Raw genomic sequence first — 25,384 nt, 5'->3', positions numbered from 1 at the left:
AATGCCCATGAAGTAGCTACTTTGGTTTCTTCTCCTATGAATTCCAGTTAAAATAGCTTCTATCACAGAGTTGGCCTGTCACCAGTGAAGTATGAGGTCTTCCCTCAACTACTCCTCCCAAGAAAGCAGAATTCTTGAAACAGACATTGTTTCAAAAGGAACTTTTATTGAGAGATAGCGATGGCAAGAGAGCAAAGCAAGATCTAAAGTTTTCCCGCACGAATTGCTACATTAAAACATTTGTTTCAAAACCCCCACTCCAGAGTCCAACTGTCCAGTTCGCGTCCAGCCAATCCACAGGTGAAAAGTTGTTATGGGAACTGGAACTGGTAAGGGACGGTTCACAGGCACTTCACCGGATCTCGCAACGGACCGCAGATAAGGCAGATAGCCCCTGGCATATTTCATTCTCCACTTCACACAAGATACATCAAAGTTGAGGAGGGACAAAGCAGGGGAAGCACAAGTCCTCCTCCCAGCAGAAGAAAACCCTCCCCCTCCCACTAGAATGGCAGAGCCCCCAAAAGAAGGATTGAAGATGGATAGAAGGAGGAGAATGGAGTTTATTTCCAGCTCCTGATTTGGACTGCCTATTCTAAACTAAAAAAAGTCCATAGACATTAATACTCCATTCTTCTTCAAGTAGTACAAGTAGACGGCATTACTTCTCCTCCATGAAATCAAGCCACTGGCTCGCAATGACATAAGCAATAGAGAGGCTTATTTTTCTCCCCCACTGAAGGTACATTCTAGATATGTATTACATAAGCAATGGGAGGAAGAAACAAGAAAAAAAGTTCTTTGAGAAGTGAAACAGTACAGAATGCTCACTTAATTAGTCATCTGGAGGTTGCGGCTATTTCTTCTACTGAAAAATTACAGTAAAACATTTATCCTGAATATTGATTTGAGGAAAAGGCATAAACCTAAATAATAGGCATATTACTGTGCCTCCTAGATGTCCTGTGCCTCCTAGATGTCCTAAAAGTAGTTTACATGTGCTAGAATATTAAAGTGGAAAAAGCAATTTAGGAGACAGAGAGTGAAAATCCAAAATGGAAGAACCACTGTGCCTCCTAGATGTCCTGTGCCTCCTAGATGTCCTGCCTCCTAGATGTCCTAAAAGTAGTTTACATGTGCTAGAATATTAAAGTGGAAAAAGCAATTTAGGAGACAGAGAGTGAAAATCCAAAATGGAAGAACCACCAAAAGTAACCAAATTCTACTGCATTTGTAAAATAGAAAGGAACGAAAGGAACTATTGGTCTACTTACATTAAACACAGAAGGATGTCATTTTATTTATTGTGGAGCGTGCCTGTAAAACTGATTTCAACCTTGATCTGTTCCTTCCATAAATACATCCAAATTTGTTTTCTGGGAAATAATATAGAAGTGCTCTATCACTGTCATCTTCTAGAAAATATTCCCCAGTCTAATTCACTAGAATTTTTGGTCTCACATTCAGATATTAAACAGGTTTGTCCCTGCTTACTTGTTCAAAGTCAGATTAAATTGGCCATGTACCTGGTCTGAAAAATATATTATTCAAAAAAAGTATTTTATAATATATAATGTTAGTCAAGAATTCAATACAACCAGACAAAATAATAAATTGTCTCATGTTAATGTGTTTTAAATCTTTGTATCTGTGTATCAGTAAACTAATGGCATCTAAATCAGCAAAACCAAGTAAACACTTTAAATATTGATAATTATAAATTAAGGAAATATCAAACATCAACGTATTCATTACATGTACCTTTTGCTTGGTGTCATATGGGCAAAATGTTAATTTGGAAGAGCTTAAAGATTCTATCTTGCTTATAGTCGGTTGAGTATACTTGAGGTAAACTGGGCTCACACCAATATGCTACACATGATCGTGTATCTAATTCAAAAATGGAAAATTGAGACTATTTTCAAATTATGCAACCTGATAGAGCAAAAAGGCTTTTAAAACAAAGTTCTTACAACTCTCTTTTAGGAATAAAAGAACAATTCTCTTTTAAGAATGAAAAAAATCATAATTTATTGAGACTTTTATTATTATTCTTACCCAGGTTTTCATCCATTCGTAAGAGCATGAAGAGCAAACATTAATTATATTTGGTAATTGTGATTTTTCTTAGAAATTTCCTCACATTCTTATATTATATAAACGCACTTTCTCAATCTTCTTTAAATAAGTCTCTGTGATATGGGCCCAATCAGTATTCATTCAGAATCAGATTGTGGATGGGTGTTGCTTTCTTATTTGCTACCATGGCATTTGCTGTGCCAGGAATGATTTCAAAATTGAGCTACCTGAACTGGAAGATCTGGAAGACATCAACAATCTGATGGATTTAGATCTAAACCTGATTGGTTACACAAAACCAGGGCTTTTTTTCTCACAGAACGCTCAGAACGGCATTCCGGCACCTTTTTTTTTGCAAAAAAAAAAGGTCCCTCTATTGGCTTTCGAAAGCCTATTGCCAGGGGTAGGCAATCTTGGTTCTTTTTTATGACTCATGGACTTCAACTCCCAGAAATCCTGAGCCAGCCATGCTGAGGGGAAAGAGAGAGGTTTCCAAGCTAAGCCACTCTGGCTCAGGAATTCTGGGAGTTGAAGTCCACGAATCATAAAAGAGCCAAGGTTGCCTACCCTGCACTAGAGGAGGACATTAAAATTATTTACAAGGTTACTTCTTTAGGAACTAAACTTTTAGAATCTAAAACAGCTAATTCAAAAAAGCCAACAGGAAAGAACCTCACATTTTTCATCTGCTTCTGTCTTTTGGAAGGTAAAATTAGATAACAAAATAATCTATTTCCTATGTTAACGTCTCTGCAATGAAATCAATAATGGTAACAGGAAAGAAATGAGAAAAAAAATTTCAATGTAATATGTCTAATTTAGCTGATGCTAGAAAAAAATAGTATCTTTTGTACAAACTCTATTAAAACTAAACCACTTTAAATTAAACAATTCTTAAGAATGAAATATTCTTAATCTGGACTTTACTTTTACTGTTTGGACTGTTGTGTATTTTGAAAAATAGATTATTTAGAATCTAGTTATGTTGCACTTCAGTCTTTAAATAATTAACCTCGTATATACATAACAATATATGACATTTTCCATGGTGAGCTTAACATCAATAACAACATTTATTAAAAAGGCTAAAATAATTTCTGGTGGTATTATCTGTACATTAAAATTTTGTTTAGTCACAATCTTTCACTTTTCACATTCTGGACAAGCAGTGGTCATGTATCCTAGCAAAAGATGTTACATACGTGCATAAATGTAGTCAGTAGCATATGCTTTTTTTAAAATATCAAAAATGTAAAGAAACAAAAATAAGTCTAAAATATCTGTATTACATCCAGAAATGCCAACTTTGCAACCAATATTTCTCATCCATAACTATGGCACCCTAAGGATACCTGCATACATGCAAATGCTTCTCTGGGATCAGTAACGCAGCAGGGATTGCTTTTTTCTTCCAGTAACAGATTGCTGGGAAATACCAAACATGGCCTTGAGAATTCCAATGTTTTTTACAAATTTTTCTGGATGTGGTTGGAAAGAGGCCTAGAAATGCCAGCACAAATACATCACACTTGCTGAACGTGCACACGCAACTAATTACAATCTTCAATTATATGTGATATATCTAAAATGAGATGGGCTGTCTCAACTGCAACTTGCAAACCATTCCATTTTGCAGCAAAACAATCCAAGACAAACTGATCAGCAGAGCTTAGAGAGGACTCATTAACACAATTTTTGGGAAGAAAAGAAACAGAAGGACAGTTTAACGTCTTCCAGTTGGTGTTATGTTATGTAACATCTTCTGAGAGTTGAAGTCCACGAGTCATAAAAGAGCCAAGGTTGCCTACACCCGGCCTATTGGCTTTTGAAAGCCAATAGGAATTGCTGCTGAGCATGCCAAGAGACCCAGCTGGCAAACGTTGCACAGGCAAGTTGTCTGCAGCGAAGGCAGGAACTTTGCACCCCTCCCTGCTGCCCAACTACACCATCTCAACTAGGTAAATAAGATATTATTTGCAAATAGGATGGCAATAAACAATTTAGACTGCATTTACATCAGGGCTTTTCAACCTTTTCAGAAATTGTACCACTTTTAGGATATGATAATATTCAAGCACCACCAGTGCTTAACAAGGTGTTAAAAACTTGATGACTAAAAAAGGGGGGGTATTTTGGGTTTCATTGGTTAGATTCATTTATTGTTATAGAAATGGCTAGTTTATAATATTATAGAAAAGCAAAAAGTTGAGGTTCAATGTTAATGCTTCCTTCTACTCCTGCAACAGAGGAAGTCAGAAGTCAGTGCCTTTTCTTTCTCCCTTTTCCCCCTCACTTTTCCCTTTTTCTCTCACCCTTCACTTGCAAAAGCCCCCCCACTCTCACACTTTGCTCACAAAAACCTCCAGTCGCTCTCACTCACTCCTCCGTCTCGTTTAGTCTCTCCCCCTCTTACTCCGTGTCTTTCAAAGGCCTCTTGCTCGCTCACTCACTTACTTCCCCGTCGCTTCCAAACGCCATTTGCTCGTTCACACACTCACTGCCCCGACGCTTCCAAACGCCATTTGCTCGTTCACTCACTCACTTACTGCCCCATCGGTTCCAAATGCTTCCAAACGCCACTTTCTTGCTCACTCACTTACTGCATTTGGAAGCGATGTGGCAGTAAGTGAATGACTGCCGGTGCTGGAGGCCATCAGCTGTTTGGCACTGGAGACTACTGCCACAAGAAACACAGCTCTGAGTTGGGGTTTGGAGCAGCTCTGGGTGGGGGCTCAGCATGGGCCAAGGAATGGCAACTGTGGGGAGGATGTAGTGAGAGGAATCCCCGCAGTATGTGGCTCCGAGCCACAGGGGTGAGGGTGCAAAGGACAGGCAGCGATGCCGTAGCAAGACACCGGCATCGCTCCCAGTGACAGCACCTCTGAGTTACGGAACCTTTTGTTTTTTTGAAAAAAAACACTGCACAGAACTATTTCTATAGTTTTCCAGATCTGGCCTACAGTCAATCTACACTCAATCTTTATTGAAACAATAACCTACTGTATATAAGTAGGACTAAGACAAATGCAGTCTGAAAACGTATTTAAAGCTGTTCATATTAAATACAGAAGTATACAAAGAAACCACTACACAGCTTTGTAGTTTGATCATCTCCACTCATACAGCTCTTCCAGTATACAAACATTACATTTACATTCAGCTCAATATTCAGTACAAATTAATTATACATCTTCTGATTCTATGGTAGAAATCTATAATTAAAGACAGTCTTGTAATGACTTTCAATTGTTAACCTGCTGCACTGTCGTGTTACATGTAATTAAACTGAAAAGATTAAAAATAGTAAATAGCCACAGCAGGGGACAGCATCTCTCTGACCTCAGCTTATCTCAAAAAGTTAAGTAAATTCAGACATGGAGGGCACTCGTATAGAAGGTCCCCAGGAACTTTCAGGGGTGCAAATTAAATTGGGAAACCACATCTACTATGATCCAGAAAACAACATGGATGTATCTGAACAGTCATCAGGAGTCAAACTCAAATCAAGGGAAACTTTATGAGAAAACAAACAAGATATATGGCTCAGTGATAGAACAAACTCAGTAACCCACACCGAGCAACCATGTCTGTTTCAAAGGAACTCTGACAGAATTTATGTATTTGAAATTATCTGTTTTATATATATATATATAACATACCTGTTCAAGAGCTTCATTGTAAGTTATAAACTCTTTCACATTTGTTACAGGACTGTCATAGATAATAGCAATTTGATCCCCTTGTCCATTCCCAATATGGCGGTCTAGAGCATTATAGCAAATATTCAGCTCTCCTCCAACAAACCTAAAAAAAAAGAAAAATGGATTGGAAAATTAGATTTAAATATCAGTATGTAGTGAGCATTTGATTAAATAATAAATCAATTTTTCTTTCCTGGTTTTTTCCTATTTGTGTAACATCACAAGAATTAACAACACAAAACATTACATATAAGTATATTGTTGTTGTTGTTAGCTGCGAAGTCGTGTCCGACCCATCGCGACCCTATGGACAACATTCCTCCAGGCCTTCCTGTCCTCTACCATCTTCTGGAGTCCATTTAAGCTCACGCCTACTGCTTCAGTGACTCCATCCAGCCACCTCATTCTCTGTCGTCCCCTTCTTCTATTGCCCTCGATCTTCCCCAGCATTAGGCTCTTCTCCAGGGAGTCCTTCCTTCTCATTAGGTGGCCAAAGTACTTGAGTTTTAGCTTCAGGATCTGGCCTTCTAAAGAGCAGTCAGGATTGATCTCCTCTAGGACTGACCGGTTTGATCGCCTTGCAGTCCAAGGGACTCGCAGGAGTCTTCTCCAGCACCACAGTTCAAAGGCCTCAATTCTTTGGCGCTCAGCCTTTCTTATGGTCCAACTTTCACTGCCATACATTGCAACTGGGAAGACCATAGCCTTGACTATACGCACTTTTGTTGACAGGGTGATGTCTCTGCTTTTTAGTGTGCTGTCTAGATTTGCCATGGCTTTCCTCCCCAGGAGCAAGCGTCTTTTGATTTCTTGGCTACAGTCCCCATCTGCAGTGATCTTGGAGCCCAGAAAAATAAAATCTGTCACTACTTCCATTTCTTCCCCGTCTATTTGCCAGGAATTGAGAGGGCCAGATGCCATGATCTTGGTTTTCTTAATGTTAAGTTTCAACCCAAGTTTTGCACTCTCCTTCTTCACCCGCAACAAGAGGCTCTTTAGTTCTTCTTCACTTTCTGCCATTAGAGTGGTATCATCTGCGTATCTCAGGTTGTTGATATTTCTTCCGGCAATCTTAATTCCAACTTTTGATTCATCTAGCCCTGCCTTTCTCATGATGTGCTCTGCATATAAGTTAAATAGGCAGGGCGACAGTATACATCCTTGCCGGACTCCTTTCCCAATTTTGAACCAATCAGTGGTTCCGTGTCCAGTTCTCACTGTTGCTTCTTGACCCGCATATAGGTTTCTCAAGAGACAAATAAGATGGTCTGGTACTCCCATCTCTTTAAGAACTTGCCACAGTTTGTTATGATCCACACAATCAAAGGCTTTAGCATAGTCAATGAAGCAGAAGTAGATGTTTTTCTGGAACTCCCTAGCTTTCTCCATGATCCAGCGTATGTTGGCAATTTGATCTCTAGTTCCTCTGCCTCTTCGAAATCCTGCCTGTACTTCTGGTAGTTCTCGATCCACATACTGCTGAAGTCTAGCTTGTAGGATTTTAAGCATGACTTTACTAGCATGAGAAATGAGTGCAATGGTGCGATAGTTTGAACATTCTTTGGCACTGCCTTTCTTTGGAATTGGAATGTAAACTGATCTTTTCCAATCCTGTGGCCATTGTTGAGTTTTCCAAATTTGCTGGCAAATTGAGTGTAGCACTTTTACTGCATTGTCTTTTAAGATTTTGAATAGCTCAGCTGGAATACTGTCACTTCCACTAGCTTTGTTGTTGCTCAGCTTTTCTAAGGCCCACTTCACTTCACATTCTAGGATGTCTGGCTCGAGGTCAGTGACCACCTCATTGTGATTATCAGGGACGTTAAGCTCATTCTTGTATAGTTCTTCTGTGTAATTTTGCCACCTCTTCTTAATCTCTTCTGCCTCTGTTAGGTCCCTGCCATTTTGGTCCTTTATCATGCCCATTTTTGCATTAAACGTTCCCTTCATTTCTCCAATTTTCTTGAAAAGATCTCTGGTCCTCCCTATTCTATTGTTTTCTTCTATTTCTTTGCACTGTTCATTTAAGAAGGCATTCTTATCTCTTCTAGCTATTCTCTGGAATTCTGCATTTAATTGGGCATATCTTTCTTTTTCTCCCTTGCCTTTCGCTTCCCTCCTTTCCTCAGCTATTTGCAAAGCTTCCTCAGACAGCCATTTTGCTTTCTTGCATTTCTTTTTCTTTGGGATGGTTTTGGTTGCTACCTCTTGTACAATGTCACGAACCTCTGTCCATAGTTCTTCAGGCACTCTGTCTATCAGATCTAATTCCTTAAATCTATTTGTCACCTCTACTGTATATTCAACAGGGATATGATTTAATTCATACCTGAGTGGCCTAGTGCTTTTCCCTACTTTCTTCAGTTTAAGCCTAAACTTTGCAAGGAGAAGCTCATGATCTGAGCCACAGTCAGCTCCTGGTCTTGTTTTTACTGACTGTATAGAGCTTCTCCATCTTTGGCTGCAGAGCATATAGTCAATCTGATTTCTGTGTTGACCATCTGGTGATGTCCATGTGTAGAGCCGTCTCTTGGGTTGTTGAAAAAGAGTGTTTGCTATGACCATCGTATTCTCTTGACAGAATTCTATCAGCCTGTGCCCTGCTTCATTTTGCACTCCAAGGCCAAACTTGCCTGTTATTCCAGTTATCTTTTGGCTTCCTACTTTAGCATTCCAATCCCCCATGATGATAAGAACATCATTTTTTGGTGTTAGTTCTATAAGGTGCTGTAGTGCTTCATAGAACTGGTCAATTTCATCCTCTTCAGCACTGGTGGTTGGGGCATAGACCTGGACTACTGTGATATTGAATGGTTTGCCTTGGATTCGAACTGAGATCATTCTGTCATTTTGAGGATTGTATCCCAGTATTGCTTTTCCTACTCTTTTATTGACTATGAAGGCTACTCCATTTCTTCTGAAGGATTCTTGCCCACAATAGTATACCTGATGGTCATCTGAATTAAATTCACCCATTCCTGTCCATTTTAGTTCACTGATACCTAAGATGTCAATGTTCAGTCTTGTCATCTCTTGTTTGACCACGTCCAGTTTTCCTTGATTCATGGATCTTACATTCCAGGTTCCTATGGAGAAAAAATCTTTACAGCATTGGACTTTCCTTTCACCACCAGACACATCCACAGCTGAGCGTCCTTTCGGCTTTGGCCCAGTCGCTTCATTCTTTCTGGCGCTACTAGTACTAGCCCTCTGCTCTTCCCCAGTAGCATATTGGACGCCTTCCGACCTGAGGGGCTCATCTTCCAGCGTCATATCGTTTTGCCTTTTGGTACTGTCCATAGGGTTTTCATGGCAAAGATACTGGAGTGGGTTGCCATTTCCTTCTCCAGTGGATCACGTTTTGTCAGAACTCTCTGCTATGACCTGTCCGTCTTGGGTGGCCCTGCACGGCATAGCTCATAGCTTCATTGAATTACGCAAGCCCCTTCGCCACGACAAGGCAGTAATCCATGAAGGGGATAAGTATATTGTACTAACAAATTAATTACAATTCCTATATAATATCCAAAGAAAGAATGTGTAGATGTCTAAACTAACCCCATTTTATATTAGAATTAAGTTACTGTGCAGAAATATGTATATATTACGCTAAAGCACAAGCAGAAAATGTTGATATAGATTTTGAGTATTTGATTTTGAGATTCACAGCTGATTTTGGAGATGTTAACCTAGAATCCTGATTACATACACTGAGACAAAGAATCCAGGTGACAAAAGAAATATATGCTTTGTGGCATAGAACTTCAGAATGTAACCTAGTTATCCAGTAAGAGATCTATTTATAAGTGATGGCACTAAACTTGGCACATTCAGCAAGAAAAAGATTTCACGATCCATAATTAACTCCAGGGTTCACAGTCTTCATTTTTATTGGCTGAAGAGGGATTTCAATTGGTTTTTTTTCCACAATCAGGATCCTTTAGCCTAAATAACTTAAGTTGCAAAGAAAGTAAAGTCGAAGGAAAAAAGAATAGCAGATCCCTGAGATATGTTTACTTTTAACATCCAAGTACAATTTGTATTCATGTTACAAAAAGTTGGAGATAGGAGAGAAGACTGCAGTGTCCTTTAAAAGACATATCAACGATAAAACATCATGCAGAAAGGCTGTGTGGCTCAAAATACAGTTGATAAAATACTTTCACCAATTGAGACATTCCTTTCTTTAGAACTGCAAATTAAAAGTGAAAAGCTCTAACTGTATTTTTGTGGCCAAATTATGTAGTTTGTGGACCAAAACCTGAATCAATGAACAACTTCACAGGCTGTTTCATAGGTCTTTGGAGAGAGAAGGTCGCCAAAATATTTCATTAAAATATTTATATCCTTCTCATCCTTCAGAAGAGGTGAACACAGCAAAACAAGAATTAACAACACAAAACATTACGTAGAAGTTAAAACTCAAATGGCACCAAGTTACTGCAAAAGGAAAGAACAATAAAAAATTAAAAAATAAATTCAACTAAAATTAATTTAATTTACATTTACACTTCAAATAATTCCCTCTTCTGGAGGAGGTTAACTAATTTACCTTAGACTGCAAGATAAGATGAGATGGGCTAAATCTCAGGAAATCCCAATCCTTCCCACTGCTTTAATAGCCCTTTAATAAACTGAAAGTCTATGACAGGGTAACAAAAGGGGCAAATAATGTCACTTTCATTATGAGATCACAATGCAACTGACATGAGTTATATAAATTCCATCAGTAGCATTGCCTTGACTACATAAACTACATGTTATCTGTGAAGTGATGTTATGACAGAGATGGTGGGACAGCTATAATATGTGTTTCAAATCTTTGCTTCCACTGTGTAGCAACTTTCACCTATGGAAAAGTTTGCCTTTCACAATAGCTGCGCTCTGGTACACCAGACCATCTGACATTAGGTATCCACAACCCTGCTGGCCTTTTGGAAAGCCACTGAGACCTTGCTATGTTCCCAAGCATAGGATAGGAAGTTAATTGAATTGCTTGCTGAAGGTGGCGATTTTTGGACATCGGGGAAGCAAGTGGGACAGAGAGAGAGAGAGAGAGAGAGAGAGAGAGAGAGAGAGAGAGAGAGAGAGAGAGAGAGAGAGAGAAGGTTGCTGGAGTTTTTTTGTGAAGAATAAGCCAGGTGGAGAGAGAGAGAGAGAGAGAGAGAGAGAGAAAGAGAGAGAGAAAGAAAGTGGGGTTTGTGTCCTTTTCTTTTTCTTTGTTGCAGGCAAGTCGGAAAGAGGGGGGTGAGTGGAGTCTTTTATACCTTTTTTTCTTCATTGCGGGCAAGCTGGACGAAGAGAGGGAGAGAGGGTAGATCAGGAAAGTTTTACTTTTTTCCTTTGTTGGGGTAAGCTGGGCGGAGGAAGAGTGAGGGAAGAGTTTGATCAGTTTGAATGTATTTTTAGTGGGGAAAAGTTAGAGGGAGGGGGGAAATAGAGTGGTTTCTGTAGAACCAGCTGGAAAAGGCAAAGGAGACAGAGAAGGGAAGGATTACTTGGAGTGAGGGCAGAAGGAGAGATGAGGAAAAGGGAGAAGGGAGGTCTCTGTGAGCTCCAGAGAGAGATTGATCGCCTGCACTCCACACCAGCTGCTGTTACCAGGGTCTGACTACCATTATCCCCTGTAAGTTGTTACTGCCTGAGATCAACCATCATCACCTCACGTGAGTGGCTGCCGACCGACCGTGACTGAGCATCAATGCACTATGTGCCCGTTAGGCAGAGGTGCCAAAGTGAGAGACCTTTTTGGACCGGCAGCCAGGTCAAGAGGAGGCCAGGAGGGCCCAGACTTCAGCGGTCCCTACGGGGATGGTGCTACAAAAGTATTTTTGAAACTGCATTTGCATGAAAGAAAATAAAGATAAGCTTTATTTAAGAAAAAACACCATGAAGGGAAAGCCTAAATTACTTACCTATAGCAAAGCACCTATAGCATGTTCTTCTCTATTAGACAGAGAGAGAGAGAAATTAAGGACCTGAACAGTGCCAGTCAGACTCAGGGGGGAAAAAAGATAACTAGAGGAGAAAAAAGAGATGATAAGCAACAGAGTCTCAATGTCACTAATAAGAGTCATGATGTTTTACACTAGGAAAAAAAATTTTCTAGAGAAAGAATCCCTCAAACTATCTCTAGATTAGCCACTATAAACAATAGTTTTATAGCTTCAAAAAGCCAATGTATGACAAGTTAATTTTCAACAAGTGATTCATGCATGGTGACTATAAGGTGTGCTCATAGGAAGTGGTTTAGCCAATTGCTATTTATGTGTTTATAATTTATTACATTAGAACAGGGCTGTCAAACTCGTAACATCACGTGATGTGTCATAATGTATCGTGACTTTTTTGCCATTGCCAGCAATAGGATAGGTGCAGTTTCGCAATGATGCATCCAGCCCGCTGGCTGGCAGTTTGACACCCCCGTATTAGTATATCCCTTCCGATTTTAAAAATTTCGTTGCAATTTATAAAAAAATTAAACAGTAGGGGAAAGCAATCAATAAAACATGCATTCAAATGTTATATAAAATACATATGAACAATAACAAAATATAGCACAGTAATTGTCCAAGTGTGGTCTGCAGGCTATTGGAGATGCATGGTGCTCCAGAGGTGATCTGCTACAACTTCACACATTCAACAGCCTCAGCAGATTTTTCCAGCACCATTTCCAGATGAGCATTGCTGGAAATGGCAAAGCAGAGCTGAAGGCCAAGGTGGTCTCTGGCCAGTGAACTGCTAATCCATTTCTAATAGTCTGATCAGAAGAGACTGACTTGAGCCTGTTTGCTGCCTCAGCCCCCACCTGAAGTGATAGATATTTAATTTTGAACTTCATTTTTGATTTTGAGGTTAGTTTAAAAGGGCCTTTAAAACTGATAAGATGGGAAGGGATACAAATGCAACTCTGCCCATTTACTTTATGTGTCAAAAAGGTGAATTACTTTGCTTTGAAAGAAAAAAAAACATAATGAGAAATTTGTTTAATTGGACTGTTCTTGCAGTTTCCAAACTTGCGTTTTGTGGTCCCTAATTGCAGAAATGTTGAGAGATGCCGCCTTAGAAAATAATAGCAGCAATAAGAACTTGAAAATATAAGAACAGCATTATACATTATTAAAAGATCTCCAAAAATGAAATTGCTTTGCCTGGCCTAGAAAAGATGGTGTGAGATGTTCCTCACTGGAGACAGCATTCCAAAGCCAGGAAGCCATCACTGAAAAGCCATCCATTCAGTTAATTAACTGATGAATGGAATCATCATTCACGGCATACTCCATAGCAGGACACTCAGAACATGCCCTCCAAAGATTACTTTAAGCTATAAGTAGGATTATATGAAAATAGCAGTCCTTCAGAAATTCTACTCTCTCGCAGTGCAAGGTCTCTACAATTAATACCAGCACTCTGAACTGGGATTGGAAATAATCTGAAACAGTCAGTGAAATAGTAAGGAACTGATATCATATGTTCATATTGTCTTCTTGCAATTTTTGTACAAACTGATATTTCTGAGTCTGAAAAAGAAATTGCCAGGGTAGAGTTTATCCAAATAAGGTCATAGCTGATGTACCAGCTTATGTAAGATAAAGGTACTTCTTGCCAAAGAGGCCACTTACTTAATTTAATACTCAAACCAGGCTCTGGTTCAGCAATTTTATTGCCTCATCTAAATCTAAGGTTAGGAAAAAGGTCAATCTGGGTGTCATCATCATACTAACATTTTACTCGAAATCATCTCACTCAGTGGTTTCACATAGCTGATGGACAGAATGAGGAGTAAAACAGAACTCTGTAGAATTCCACAACATAAATGCCATGCAATTAAACAGAAATATGTACTGGTTTCTCTCGACTAAATTTAAATTTCAACATTGACCCACTCACTCATAGCTTAGCCAAGCTCTCCAGAAGGATACCATGACTGATACTATCAAAAAGCCACTGAGTGGTGACAACTCCACCACCTCACTATCTTTCTTTTGACAAAAAGTATCCAACAGGACAACAAAGGTCAATTCAATGTCAAAACCAGCTCCAAACCCTATTTACAATGGAAGTAGAAAACTAGTACCACCCAATAATGTTTAATTAGCCACTACACACTCAAACGTTTTATCCAAGAAGATTTTAGCTAGATTTTCTGGATTCAATTATGGGGTTTTTTTCTAGGAAGTTGTCTCACTATGATCTTTTTTTTAATAAAGATGCACTTCTATTCTTGTTGGGAAGAAATTATAATTTCCAGTTTTGAACTAAGCATGTCTAATACATGAAATATATTATGGTGGGCAAGAAGCAAGCAAAAATATGCTAACCAAACTCAACAAATATCCAAATCACCAGGTCTTCATAAAGTGAAACCCATTCAAAGAAATCTGAATGCGGGTCCTAAACATTTTTATGGCTTGAACTGTCAGAATGGTAGATCTTGATTCACTTTATATTTGGTGAATTGTGTCTCAAAGCGTCTACTCAACATGTCATATTGGGAGCAGAATAAGATATCCAGCTAGGTCAGATTTCAAAAGGCACCACACCAAACCATTCAGAAAAGATCTGCTGCACAAGAAGAAGAGGACTTAAGGATGATAGCGTAAGTTACTGTCTTACCACATCACTCACAGCTTAGATGGGTATAAGGCTGAACAAATTCTGTTAAGTGGGAAAGAATGTTCAGAAGTAATCATGTCAACAATGCTAGAGATCTTAGTATTCAGATCTTTGAAGGAACTCAACCAAACTCCCTGGAAAAAGCTCCAGAGCTTCTGGAATCCACTGAAATCAATCATCCTCCATAGGTAGATGATTCTATTACATATCCACATTCAGTTGCAAAAAGAAACATTTGTCATTTAAATCTCAACCGGAAGTGATGTAACTAGGCAGCAGATATAACAGACAACATTTTCAGACATTTCCACTAGGGGGAAAAAAATAGTCCAGAGACCTACTACTGGTGATGGGCCAGTAAAAAGCTGAGACCAACCCACAATTGAAATACCAGCTATGTAGTCCTGAACATTCCTGCTAAGATAGTCCTATTGCTGGAAGCTAAAGTTACCTAGAATTAACATTTTAGGAGAGGATCTTCACTGAGAGCTCACATAGGGAGACTGTTGGGTGGCAGGATGGGTGGGCAGAATTGCCAGTCTAGTCCACAGGCCCCACCCAAAACTAAACAGTAGAAAGAGAAACAGTTTATACAGGCTTCAGCAACTCTTCCTACACAAACTCTGACTTTGAGTGACTGGCCCAAGGAGACTTAGCTGGCTTTGTGCCTGAGGTGGGATTAAAACTCATAGTCTAGTCTGATATCTTAACCACCACACCAAAGCCAGTCGTTCTCTCTCAGCCTTAGGAAGAAAGCAATAGCAAACCACTTCAGAATTTTTTCTAAGTAAACTGCAGGGACTAATCCAGGCAATCACCAGGAGTCAACACTGACTCAAAGACACTTAAAAAAAGCCTTCAAGCACTACTCATCCTATAAACTAGGAGGCAATATCTACATAATATAGTTAAAGAAATTCAGAAAAAAGAAAATGTAACCTCTTAGGCCCAGTACAACAACAACTAGTGCAACTACAACTTTTGTACATTATTCCTCACTCTACATACAAAATGGCAAAACAGAGTACCGTATATGATAAGGCTTTCAGCAAGTCTCAGGTCAGCAGTGGGATTTTTTTCTTTTAATCTCTGTCAACACAGAAGTTGTTGACCCAATAAGGTTGTTATATTTGCCAACAGAAATGTGTATTTCCAAGAAACAGCAAACTAATAGCAATAATACTCCATGAATCATATTAAAAATAATTTCCAAATACTAATTCAATATAAAAATGCCAGCAAGCGAGCATGGTTTGCCCATTTTACTCAGTATCAATATAGGAGGAATATTTGTTCAGGTTACTTAAGCTCAGGTTACTTGTCCCTAATCAGAAAGGTTAAAACGTTACAACAACTTTCCAATAGCCAAGGTTTTTCCACCTTCGCTAATCAGTATAATCATTACAGTGTTATTGAAAGCAGGACAAACCTGTTTTTTTAGAGCTCAGCTATAACAACAAAAAAGAAAAGAGGGGCAATTAAAGACTGATATCATCCATAGTGTAACCACTTTTAATTCCAAGTTTCCTACAATCAGTGCTTTTTTGTGTAAAAAAAAGTGTCGGAACTCACACACGTCATACAACCTTGCCTACCCTACAAGGTTTACCTTTGTAGTTGAAAAACCCCTTCAATTTTTAGTGTATCTAAAAGGCTAGGAGTTAGTTCAAGGTAAATTAATACTATTAACGTTACAGTGCACTGTGTGGCTTTAAATTACAAGAAGGCATTTTATTAATCTTTTGGGACATTTACCACTGGCATACCCATTCAGTTTAATGAGTGGAAATGTCAGCTTTCTGTGTGGAATGAAATTGGCCCCATAAAACAAATTTCCTGAAATTTCCTGAAATTAATGTTAACGCCTTAACAACTGTAGGGTCGGCAGAAACTCCACAGGTGTAGTTTTTTCCAAAGACGCGGGGACTAAAGGGCGTGCAGTAAGTTTCGCCAAAGTTTCAACCAACGAGCTGAAGAAACCCGGGTACTTTTATGACGCTCCTTTTTATGACGTCGGCAGAGTAAGAGTTAAGCGAGCGTCGTCGGCCACTCACCAAGAGGTGCTAAAGCGATCTTTCCTTTCCATGGTTTTATTCCACGGCTTGTGCCACGTGATGCCTTGAGCGGCTTCGGCCCAAAGTTGCTCCGGCTCCTCCACCGACTTCTTGAAAATCCTGCCATAGTGATCTGCGACAGGCGCGGCTGCCCGGGAGACGAAAGTGCTGGCTACGTGAAGGGGGCGACTGTGAGGAATCCCCCCTGCCCAGGAGCTCGGAAACCGCAGCAGAAGAATCGCTTTGCTTGGCCGTGTGACACACCCGTGTCCGCCGGTCGATCCCCGACAGACGCGGCTACAGCAGACAATTTTCTGCAGCAAACTTCTTTTGCCCTGAACTACCATGTTCCCTGGAGTCGCCCCGTCCCGTGTTGTAGCGGACGGGTGTGTAAGTGTACAACTAAAGGAAGACCGCCCCCTTCAGTAAACTAAAAGTATACAAGGTTGTTTTTTTTCCCCCAAGTCAATACAAAAAGTCGAGCTGGATTTCTGAACAAGGAAAATTTCTTGTCGATCTTAGTTTTGCAAATGAACAAATTTACAGTGATTTGCAAAAGTCCAGTCCGGGCTTTGTTCTTACTTCCCAAATCCTCTCCCATTTGTTGAAAAAAAGCACTAGTTACATTGCATAAAATGTTCCTCTCCCAATTTGGCTTGTAACCCTTCATCCCTTAAGATTTTTCTTGTTACAGATACTGCTAGTTTTTATTTCTCCTTCGGCTGTACCTAGAAGTACTTCCTTTAGTTTAGAAAATTAAAGGATTTAATCAACCTTATCCAAATCAGGATGTTTAAATCCTGATCAGAACTGTCATTCTGTTTTTCAATGACTTAAGAGCTTCTACTGTATTCTTTTTAAAATACATTCGTATTAGCACATTAGCATTCCTGGAACATGCTTACAGATTATGTTTTAAAGCAGTCATATCATTCCTGATTTGAAAAACAGGGACAAAGTATTATGCCATATTAAATGATAATTAGGATTCTATTTACATTGGACACAGATCAAGGCAAACTTTGCTCAGAATAAACAAGTTCTTAAGGCTGAGTTTTGCTATTAGTAAGCGGCTGACAAGTGAAATGTGTACTAGCCTTTCAGGCCCAAAGTACAAACACTGAATACTTTGAAATCGCTTGAAGTATTCTGTTCAGAACTGTGTGAATTTACCAACAGAGAAAAGGATTTTATTATTTAGGTGGGTATTGGTGCTGTGGGGGAGTCTCAAAAAAGGGTGCTTACAATTGCTTAAGGCTGTGCCCTCTTATTGCATGAGTTGTGGGAAATACATAAAAAGGGGCAGGCTTCATGCAGTTATGGCTACCATCCTGATTTTTTGGGAACCCCATCCCATGCACAACTATAAGAGTTCCTCCCACAGCAGCTGGGTGGTAGCAGTGATAGCTATGGAGAGGTCAAAAAAGAAGAGTAAAGAATGGCCCTGGGATGAGCAACTCCAAAAAAACAATACCAGTCCATTCCTCCTATCTCTATCACACAGAAACTCTCCCCCACTTGCTATAATATTGCATATGGATTTTCATTGGGAAATGCAAATGGAAGAGATTATTTATTATTTATTTAGCAAACCGCGTACAAGGACAGGGAGTCTACAATGTTCACAAAAGGTAGAGGTCCTGGCAGCCAATAATCACTAGTATATTGCACTGGTGCTCCACCAAGTTGGGGAGTGGGGGAGAACTAGCTCTGCACCAGCTGGCCAACGCTTGAAGGAGTTGGATCATCCTCAATCAGTCTCCATCAATTGCATCCAGGCAGATCCAGCACCGATCCCTGCTTCCCACAGCTAGCATTTCCCACCACCAAAATGGTGGTACCTATTTATCTACTCATAGATGGAATGCTTTCAAATTGCTAGGTGGGCAGGAGCTAGGAACTAGTGATGGACGTTGCTCCATGCTTTGGCACTGGATTCAAATTGCTGGAGTACCAACCATTTCTGGCTGACAGATTCATTGTCATTAAGCTGCTGTGCCACCACCAGAAGATATCACTGAAGAATATAAAAATAAAACAAAACAACCATTGTTGTTATGTGTACAAAAATGGCAGAAACCCATCCTCTTCAAATATACCTTATAAACTCAATGTGGACTACATCAAAGAATGTTTTACGATTTTATTTTATTTTATTTTAATATAAATGGCATGGAACAGAAGAGAGAGTGTAGTAAAATTAAATGGCTTAGCATAAACCTGTAATAATATAAGTACCAGTAAGTCCATAAAAGCTCCATAGTATTGTACTTAACTGGAATGTCATCAGGGATTTTTTTTCTCTATGAGTATATTGATATGTTAGAATTGGATATTTTCATTTAAATGGTATAAAATTGTTTGATAAGATCCTGGTTGAGTTAATAAATGGGTTTCTGCCATTTTTGTACATGGCATTACAATTTAGTATCATAGGTAGAGTTATTACAAAAGATTTTATTTCTGAATCTATCAAGTGATATTGTGATACCTATCTGAGATTCTTCTGTCTTCTCAAATTCTGAACTTTGCTCTTAAATCATTAGGCAATCTCAAGATAGTAAAGTTGTTGAAACAGTGGATAACAAATATGCAATCTCTACGTTATGGTACTATAACTCCATTTTGGGGTAACTATTTAACCAAAGCTTACTGCAGCTGTGCAGCAACATGACTGATATTCTGATATCCTCCTCCCATTGGGAGGAATTAGATCAACAGAATGGATCTCTAATTTCACTAGCTTCTCTGTATGAAGTTGCTGCTGTTCCCTTAGCAAACATATCTCTTGTGAAGGAGGACAAGATGTGAAATCTTAAATGAAAATATAACAGATTGAGTATTAAGGACACATTTATTGACTGCACAGGCTGTAAGAACAATTTTCAATATTCAAGCAATTAACTTCAATAAATAAAAAAGGACCTGTGATTTTCATTTGCTAAAATCCATAGGTAAATTAGCAGAATTTGCAGAAACTCTAAATATCCATAAGAATGCAGTGCAAAGCTGGACAAACATTCTAATTCCAGTCTTCATAAAAAGAATACTTGAGTACAGAATCCTCCAGCATTACATGAATAATTATAGCATATTTCAAACTAAAATGATAGTATATCTAAGCATAATTCATTCGCGCTGGTGAATGATCTCTGGAGGGCTCGGGACAGGGGTCATTCCTCTGTTCTAGTCCTATTAGACCTCTCAGCGGCTTTCGATACCATCGACCATGGTATCCTGCTGCGGCGTCTCAGGGGATTGGGAGTGGGAGGCACGGTCTTACAGTGGTTCTCCTCCTATCTCCAGGGTGTTGTGACTCAGGGCCAGCCTGTGGGTCCGACAGCCGGCTCCGATGTATCGGAGGACTCAGATGTGGGGGAGGAGGGAAACGAACCGGCTGATGATGATTTGGAGGCTTTGCAGAGTCCTCAGCCGGGGACCTCTTCTCAGCTGCGTGAGCCCGAGAGTGCGGAGGAAGATGACCCACAGCTGGCCCTGTTCAAGGACGCCCGATGCAGGAGGCAGTCGAGCAGGAACAAACAAAGAAAGGCTGTGAGACTCCTCGGGAGGAGGCACAGGGAGACCACGCCCTGAGCTCTCTATAAAAGGAGTGTTTGGGGAGGGGCTGGTTGCTGAAAGCAACTTTTCCGCTTGAGAAGACAAGCTCTAGTGTTTTTGTTAACTGCGTAATTAAATCTTGGCAGAAGCCTTTTAGCCTTGGACGCTCTCCAGACTCTTCTTTTTGAATAGGGGTTGCGAGAAGAGGGCTGGTTCAGAACAGTTTGCTTTCAGCCACCCACCCCTTATTACTACGATGGAGCAGCTTCTTGCCGAGAATGCCCCGCTCAACCAGCAACTCACCTTGCTGGCCACTCAGGTGGCACAACTGCAGGCTCAGGTACATGCTGCCCCCCCACCCAGGAGGAAATGTCAGATAGCTATGCCAGATAAATTTGCTGGTAAACCAGAACTGTTTCCTGCCTTCCTGGGACAATGCCAGCTTTATATCAGCGTGAGAGCAGCTGATTTCCCCACTGACCGAGATAAGGTGGGATTCGTGTTGAGCCTTCTGTCGGGAGATGCAGCTCGTTGGGGCACGCCTCTGTTGGCACAGCCTAGCCCTTTGTTGGATAACTTTGGGGGGTTTTGTGACCATATGCGCCTCATGTACGAGGACCCGATTAAGGCGCAGACTGCCACCCGACGCCTGAAAGCTTTGAGGCAGGGCCAGCGCCCTCTACAGGCCTATATCAGTGATTTCCGGCTGCTTAGCCAGGATTCCGCCTGGAATGAGGCTGCGCTCGTGGATGCCTTTCAGGATGGCTTGTCAGAGGAGATGTTGGATGAGCTGGCCCGCGTGGACATTCCCTCAGATCTGAATGGGCTGATCCATCTTTGTCTGCGGATCGATGCCCGGTTGCAGCAGCGAAAGAGTCGCCGTGCCACCCCACAGACCCCTGCCGCCCCTGTTGTGCGTGAGCCCCCAGTCCAGAGGGAGGAGCCAATGGAGCTGGGTGCTGCCAGGTCCCGTCTATCGGTGACGGAAATGGACAGACGACGTTCGGAGGGGTTGTGTTTTTACTGTGGGGACCCTGGACATTTGGCTGCTTCTTGTCCAAAGAAGCGTCAGCGGGCATCAGTGACCAAGCCGGCCCTGAGAAAGTCCCCTGCTTTGCTGTCGGGAAACGGCCCGAGCCCGATCTAGACGGTGTGAAAGATCGGGCGACCCACAACGACCACGCCGAGCGATGCCGTTCCGACGGTGCCTGTGAACCTTCACGGCATTTGATTTTGGAGGCACGTCTGATCCTTCCTGGCAAGCCAGAGGGGATTCCGGTCCATGCCTTAATTGACTCTGGGGCTACCACTAACTTTATGGATTCGGCCTTTGTGGCCAAATGGGCTGTTCCCCAGTGTCCAGTGGATCCGCCCATGCTTGTGGAGACCATCGATGGTCGAGTGCTCCTGTCCGGGCCTATTACGGCCGCCACGCAACCCGTGTGTATGGCCATCAGTACCCATGTGGAGGCCATTCAGTTCTACGTCACTTCGGAACTGCACTTCCCCGTGGTCTTGGGACTGGCGTGGCTCCGGGTGCATGATCCACAGATCTATTGGTCTCAGAACTTGGTCACCTTCCCAAGTTTGCAGTGCGTGGACCACACCCGCCATATCTGTGCCGGCCAGGTGGAGGGTTCCCCAGGGGTTTCCTTGCCTCCCAAACTGTCCGACTTTGCTGACGTGTTCAGCGAGTCAGAGGCGGACCAATTACCCCCGCACAGGCCCTACGACTGCTCCATTGACCTAGTCCCTGATGCGCCTCTCCCAGTGGGGCGTTTGTACTCCATGTCGGAGCCCGAGTTGGCTGCATTGCGGGACTTCCTGACAAAGAACTTGGCTCGTGGATTCATCCGGCCCTCGTCCTCGCCAGTGTCTGCGCCCGTGCTCTTCGTCAAAAAGAAGTCGGGCGAGTTACGGCTTTGCTGTGACTACCGGAAACTCAACGCTATCACGGTGCGTAACCGCTACCCGCTGCCCCTCATCCCCGAGCTCTTGGACCGACTCCGGGAGGCTAAGATCTTCACGAAACTGGACCTGCGTGGAGCTTACAACCTCGTCAGGGTTCGGCCGGGTGATGAGTGGAAGACGGCGTTTGGTACTCGCTATGGACATTTCGAGTACACGGTGATGCCGTTTGGCCTGACCAACGCCCCCGCTGTGTTTCAGCATTTTATGAATGACATCTTTCGGGATCTGTTGGACCAGTTTGTTGTGATTTACCTGGACGACATCCTGATTTACTCCCCGTCGCGTGAAGCGCATCATCAGCATCTCCGTCAGGTCCTGCAGCGCCTCCGGAAACATCGGCTGTTTGCCAAGTTGGAGAAGTGCCAGTTCTACCAGGTGACCATTGATTTCTTGGGCCACCGCATTTCTCCTGAGGGCATCGCCATGGAACCGAGTAAAGTTGAGTCGTTGCAGAGTTGGCAACCCCCGCGTCGCGTGAAGGATGTTCAGCGACTTCTTGGATTTGCCAACTACTATCGGACATTCATCCCTGGCTTTGCTGCCTTGACAGCCCCCCTCACCCGGCTCCTGCAGAAGAAGACTCGGTTCCAGTGGAACGCCCCCGAACAACAGGCGTTCCAAGCTTTGAAGGACGCCTTCATGAAGGAGCCCATCTTGAAGCATCCTGACCCGCAACGGCCGTTTGTCGTGGAGGCGGACGCCTCCGACATTGCCATTGGGGCCGTGTTACTCCAGGCAGCGACGCCCAACGGTACCCTTTTCCCTTGCGCGTATCACTCTCGGAAATTGAATCCCTCGGAGCGCAACTATACCATCTGGGAGAAGGAGCTGCTGGCCATCAAGGCGGCGTTCGAGGCTTGGAGGCATCATCTGGAGGGGGCGCGGCATCAAATCGAGGTCCGGACGGACCACAAGAATCTGGAAAGCCTGCAGACCGCTCGGAATTTGAACCAACGCCAGATCCGGTGGTCCCTCTTCTTTGCGAGGTTTGACTTCCGGGTGCGGTACATACCAAGCAGGCACAACCAGAGAGCGGATGCTCTGTCCAGGAAGCCCGAGTACACCCGAGTGGAAGACAAGCTTCCGCCCAGGACAGTGATCCCCGTCGAGTCTTTTGCTGCGGTGCGGGAGCCGGTGGATATACGGGCTCGGATCCGGGAGGCGCAGCAGCAGGAGGCGTGGGTGGCTCAGCGGAAGGAAGAGGTGGGGCCAGATTCGCCTTGGTCGGTCACGGATGGACTCCTGTATTATCGTGACCGGCTCTATGTTCCAGGAGGGCCACTCAGGGGACTCGTCCTCAGCCAATGTCATGATAACCTGGCTGCGGGGCATTTTGGCCTGTTCAAGACTCTGAACCTGGTCTCCCGTACATTCTGGTGGCCCCGAGTCCGACACGATGTCCAGTCTTATGTCACCTCCTGCGTCCCATGCAGGCAGGCCAAGTCAGCGACAGGGGCCCCGCCTGGTTTACTGCAGCCTTTGCCAACGCCCAAGAGACCCTGGGGGGCTGTGTCCATGGACTTTCTGACGGATCTACCCCCATCCTCCGGCTTCACGACAGTGTTTGTGGTGGTGGACATGTTGACCAAGATGGCGCACTTCATCCCCTGTCGCGGCTTACCGTCAGCTCGCGCCACTAGTCGCATGTTCATCCAACAGGTGTTCCGGCTGCACGGCCTTCCCGATAGAGTCGTCTCCAATAGGGGGGCCCAGTTTACAGCCCGCTTCTGGCAGGAGTTGATGCGGGCGTTGGACATTAAGGTTTGCCTCTCGTCCGCGCATCATCCTCAGACCGACGGGGGTACCGAGAAGGTCATCGGCATCTTAGAGCAGTATCTGCGCTGCTACGTTAACCTGCAGCAGGACAATTGGGTGGACTATTTGGCCATAGCCGAGTTTGCCTTTAACAACTCGCAGCACACCTCCACGCAGATGACACCGTTCTTGGCCAACGTGGGTTATCACCCCAGGTTTTTCCCCCTTTCTCCCGTGGACTCACCGGAGCCGGCAGCGAACGAATTCATGGCGGAGTTACAGGCGATCCATCGGTTGGTGCGACGGCAGCTGGAGAAGGCCAAGGCCGACTACAAGAGGTTCGCCGATCGGTCGAGAAGGGATACGCCTCCATTATCGGTGGGGGATCGGGTCTGGCTGTCCACCAGGAACCTACCATCCACTCGGCCGGCGAGGAAGCTGGACCACCGTTACCTTGGACCGTTCCCAGTCGAGGCCGTCATCAACCCGGTCGCCTATCGTTTAACTCTGCCACGTTCCCTGCGCGTGCACCCCGTCTTCCATCGGTCCTTGTTGGTCCCCGAACAACCGGCTTGTCCACTTCGCCAAGCGGAACCTCCCCCATCAGGACCTCGTGATGGCGACAGCACCCCCGAGTACGAGGTCGCCAGCATCAGGGATTCCCGCTGGCTGAAAGGTCGCTTCCAGTACCTGATCGAGTGGAAAGGGTACGGGCCGGAGGACTTCACATGGGAAGACGCGACCGCCGTTCATGCCCCTGCGTTGGTGACTGCTTTTCACGAACAGTTCCCATCCCGACCGCATCCGGATCGGCAGACCCGGGGGAAGGGCCCTGCGGTGCGGGATAGTGTTGTGACTCAGGGCCAGCCTGTGGGTCCGACAGCCGGCTCCGATGTATCGGAGGACTCAGATGTGGGGGAGGAGGGAAACGAACCGGCTGATGATGATTTGGAGGCTTTGCAGAGTCCTCAGCCGGGGACCTCTTCTCAGCTGCGTGAGCCCGAGAGTGCGGAGGAAGATGACCCACAGCTGGCCCTGTTCAAGGACGCCCGATGCAGGAGGCAGTCGAGCAGGAACAAACAAAGAAAGGCTGTGAGACTCCTCGGGAGGAGGCACAGGGAGACCACGCCCTGAGCTCTCTATAAAAGGAGTGTTTGGGGAGGGGCTGGTTGCTGAAAGCAACTTTTCCGCTTGAGAAGACAAGCTCTAGTGTTTTTGTTAACTGCGTAATTAAATCTTGGCAGAAGCCTTTTAGCCTTGGACGCTCTCCAGACTCTTCTTTTTGAATAGGGGTTGCGAGAAGAGGGCTGGTTCAGAACACAGGGACGCTCGCAGTCGGTGTTGACAGGAGGGCAGAGGTCGACTGCGAGGTCTCTCGTTTGCGGAGTTCCTCAGGGGTCGGTCCTCTCGCCTCTCCTGTTCAACATCTACATGAAACCGCTGGGTGAGATCATTCGTGGCTTTGGAGTTGGGTATCATCAGTATGCTGATGATACCCAGCTTTTTCTTTCTACCCCAAACCACCCCAGTGATGCCCTCGACGTGATGTCCCGTTGCCTGGAGGCGGTTCGGGTCTGGATGGGGAGGAACAGACTTCAACTCAACCCCGACAAGACCGAGTGGCTTTGCATACCTTCATCCCGGGTCTAT

The 25,384-nt window shown here is 43.4% G+C and overlaps 1 protein-coding gene across 2 annotated transcripts in view; it reads right to left on the bottom strand.

Annotated features, from left to right (window-relative positions):
* ACSS3 (acyl-CoA synthetase short chain family member 3) overlaps nucleotides 1-16,807 on the bottom strand; it is a 54,973-nt gene extending 38,166 nt beyond the window's left edge. For both annotated transcript variants that reach the window (XM_083365138.1, XM_083365137.1), the window contains exons 1-2: nucleotides 16,451-16,807; nucleotides 5,739-5,883 (exon numbers count right to left, since the gene is read on the bottom strand). In XM_083365138.1, coding sequence (XP_083221264.1) covers nucleotides 5,739-5,883; nucleotides 16,451-16,797 — 492 coding nt within the window. In that variant the 5' untranslated portion in view covers nucleotides 16,798-16,807. The remainder of the gene's footprint in view (nucleotides 1-5,738; nucleotides 5,884-16,450) is intronic.
* Nucleotides 16,808-25,384: the final 8,577 nt, after the last annotated feature.

Source organism: Vipera ursinii (assembly GCF_947247035.1).
Source record: "Vipera ursinii genome assembly, chromosome: 6".
Classification (NCBI taxonomy): Eukaryota; Metazoa; Chordata; class Lepidosauria; order Squamata; family Viperidae; genus Vipera; species Vipera ursinii.
Note: the sequence above shows the minus strand (reverse complement) of the source record. Positions and strands in the feature narration are given on the sequence as shown.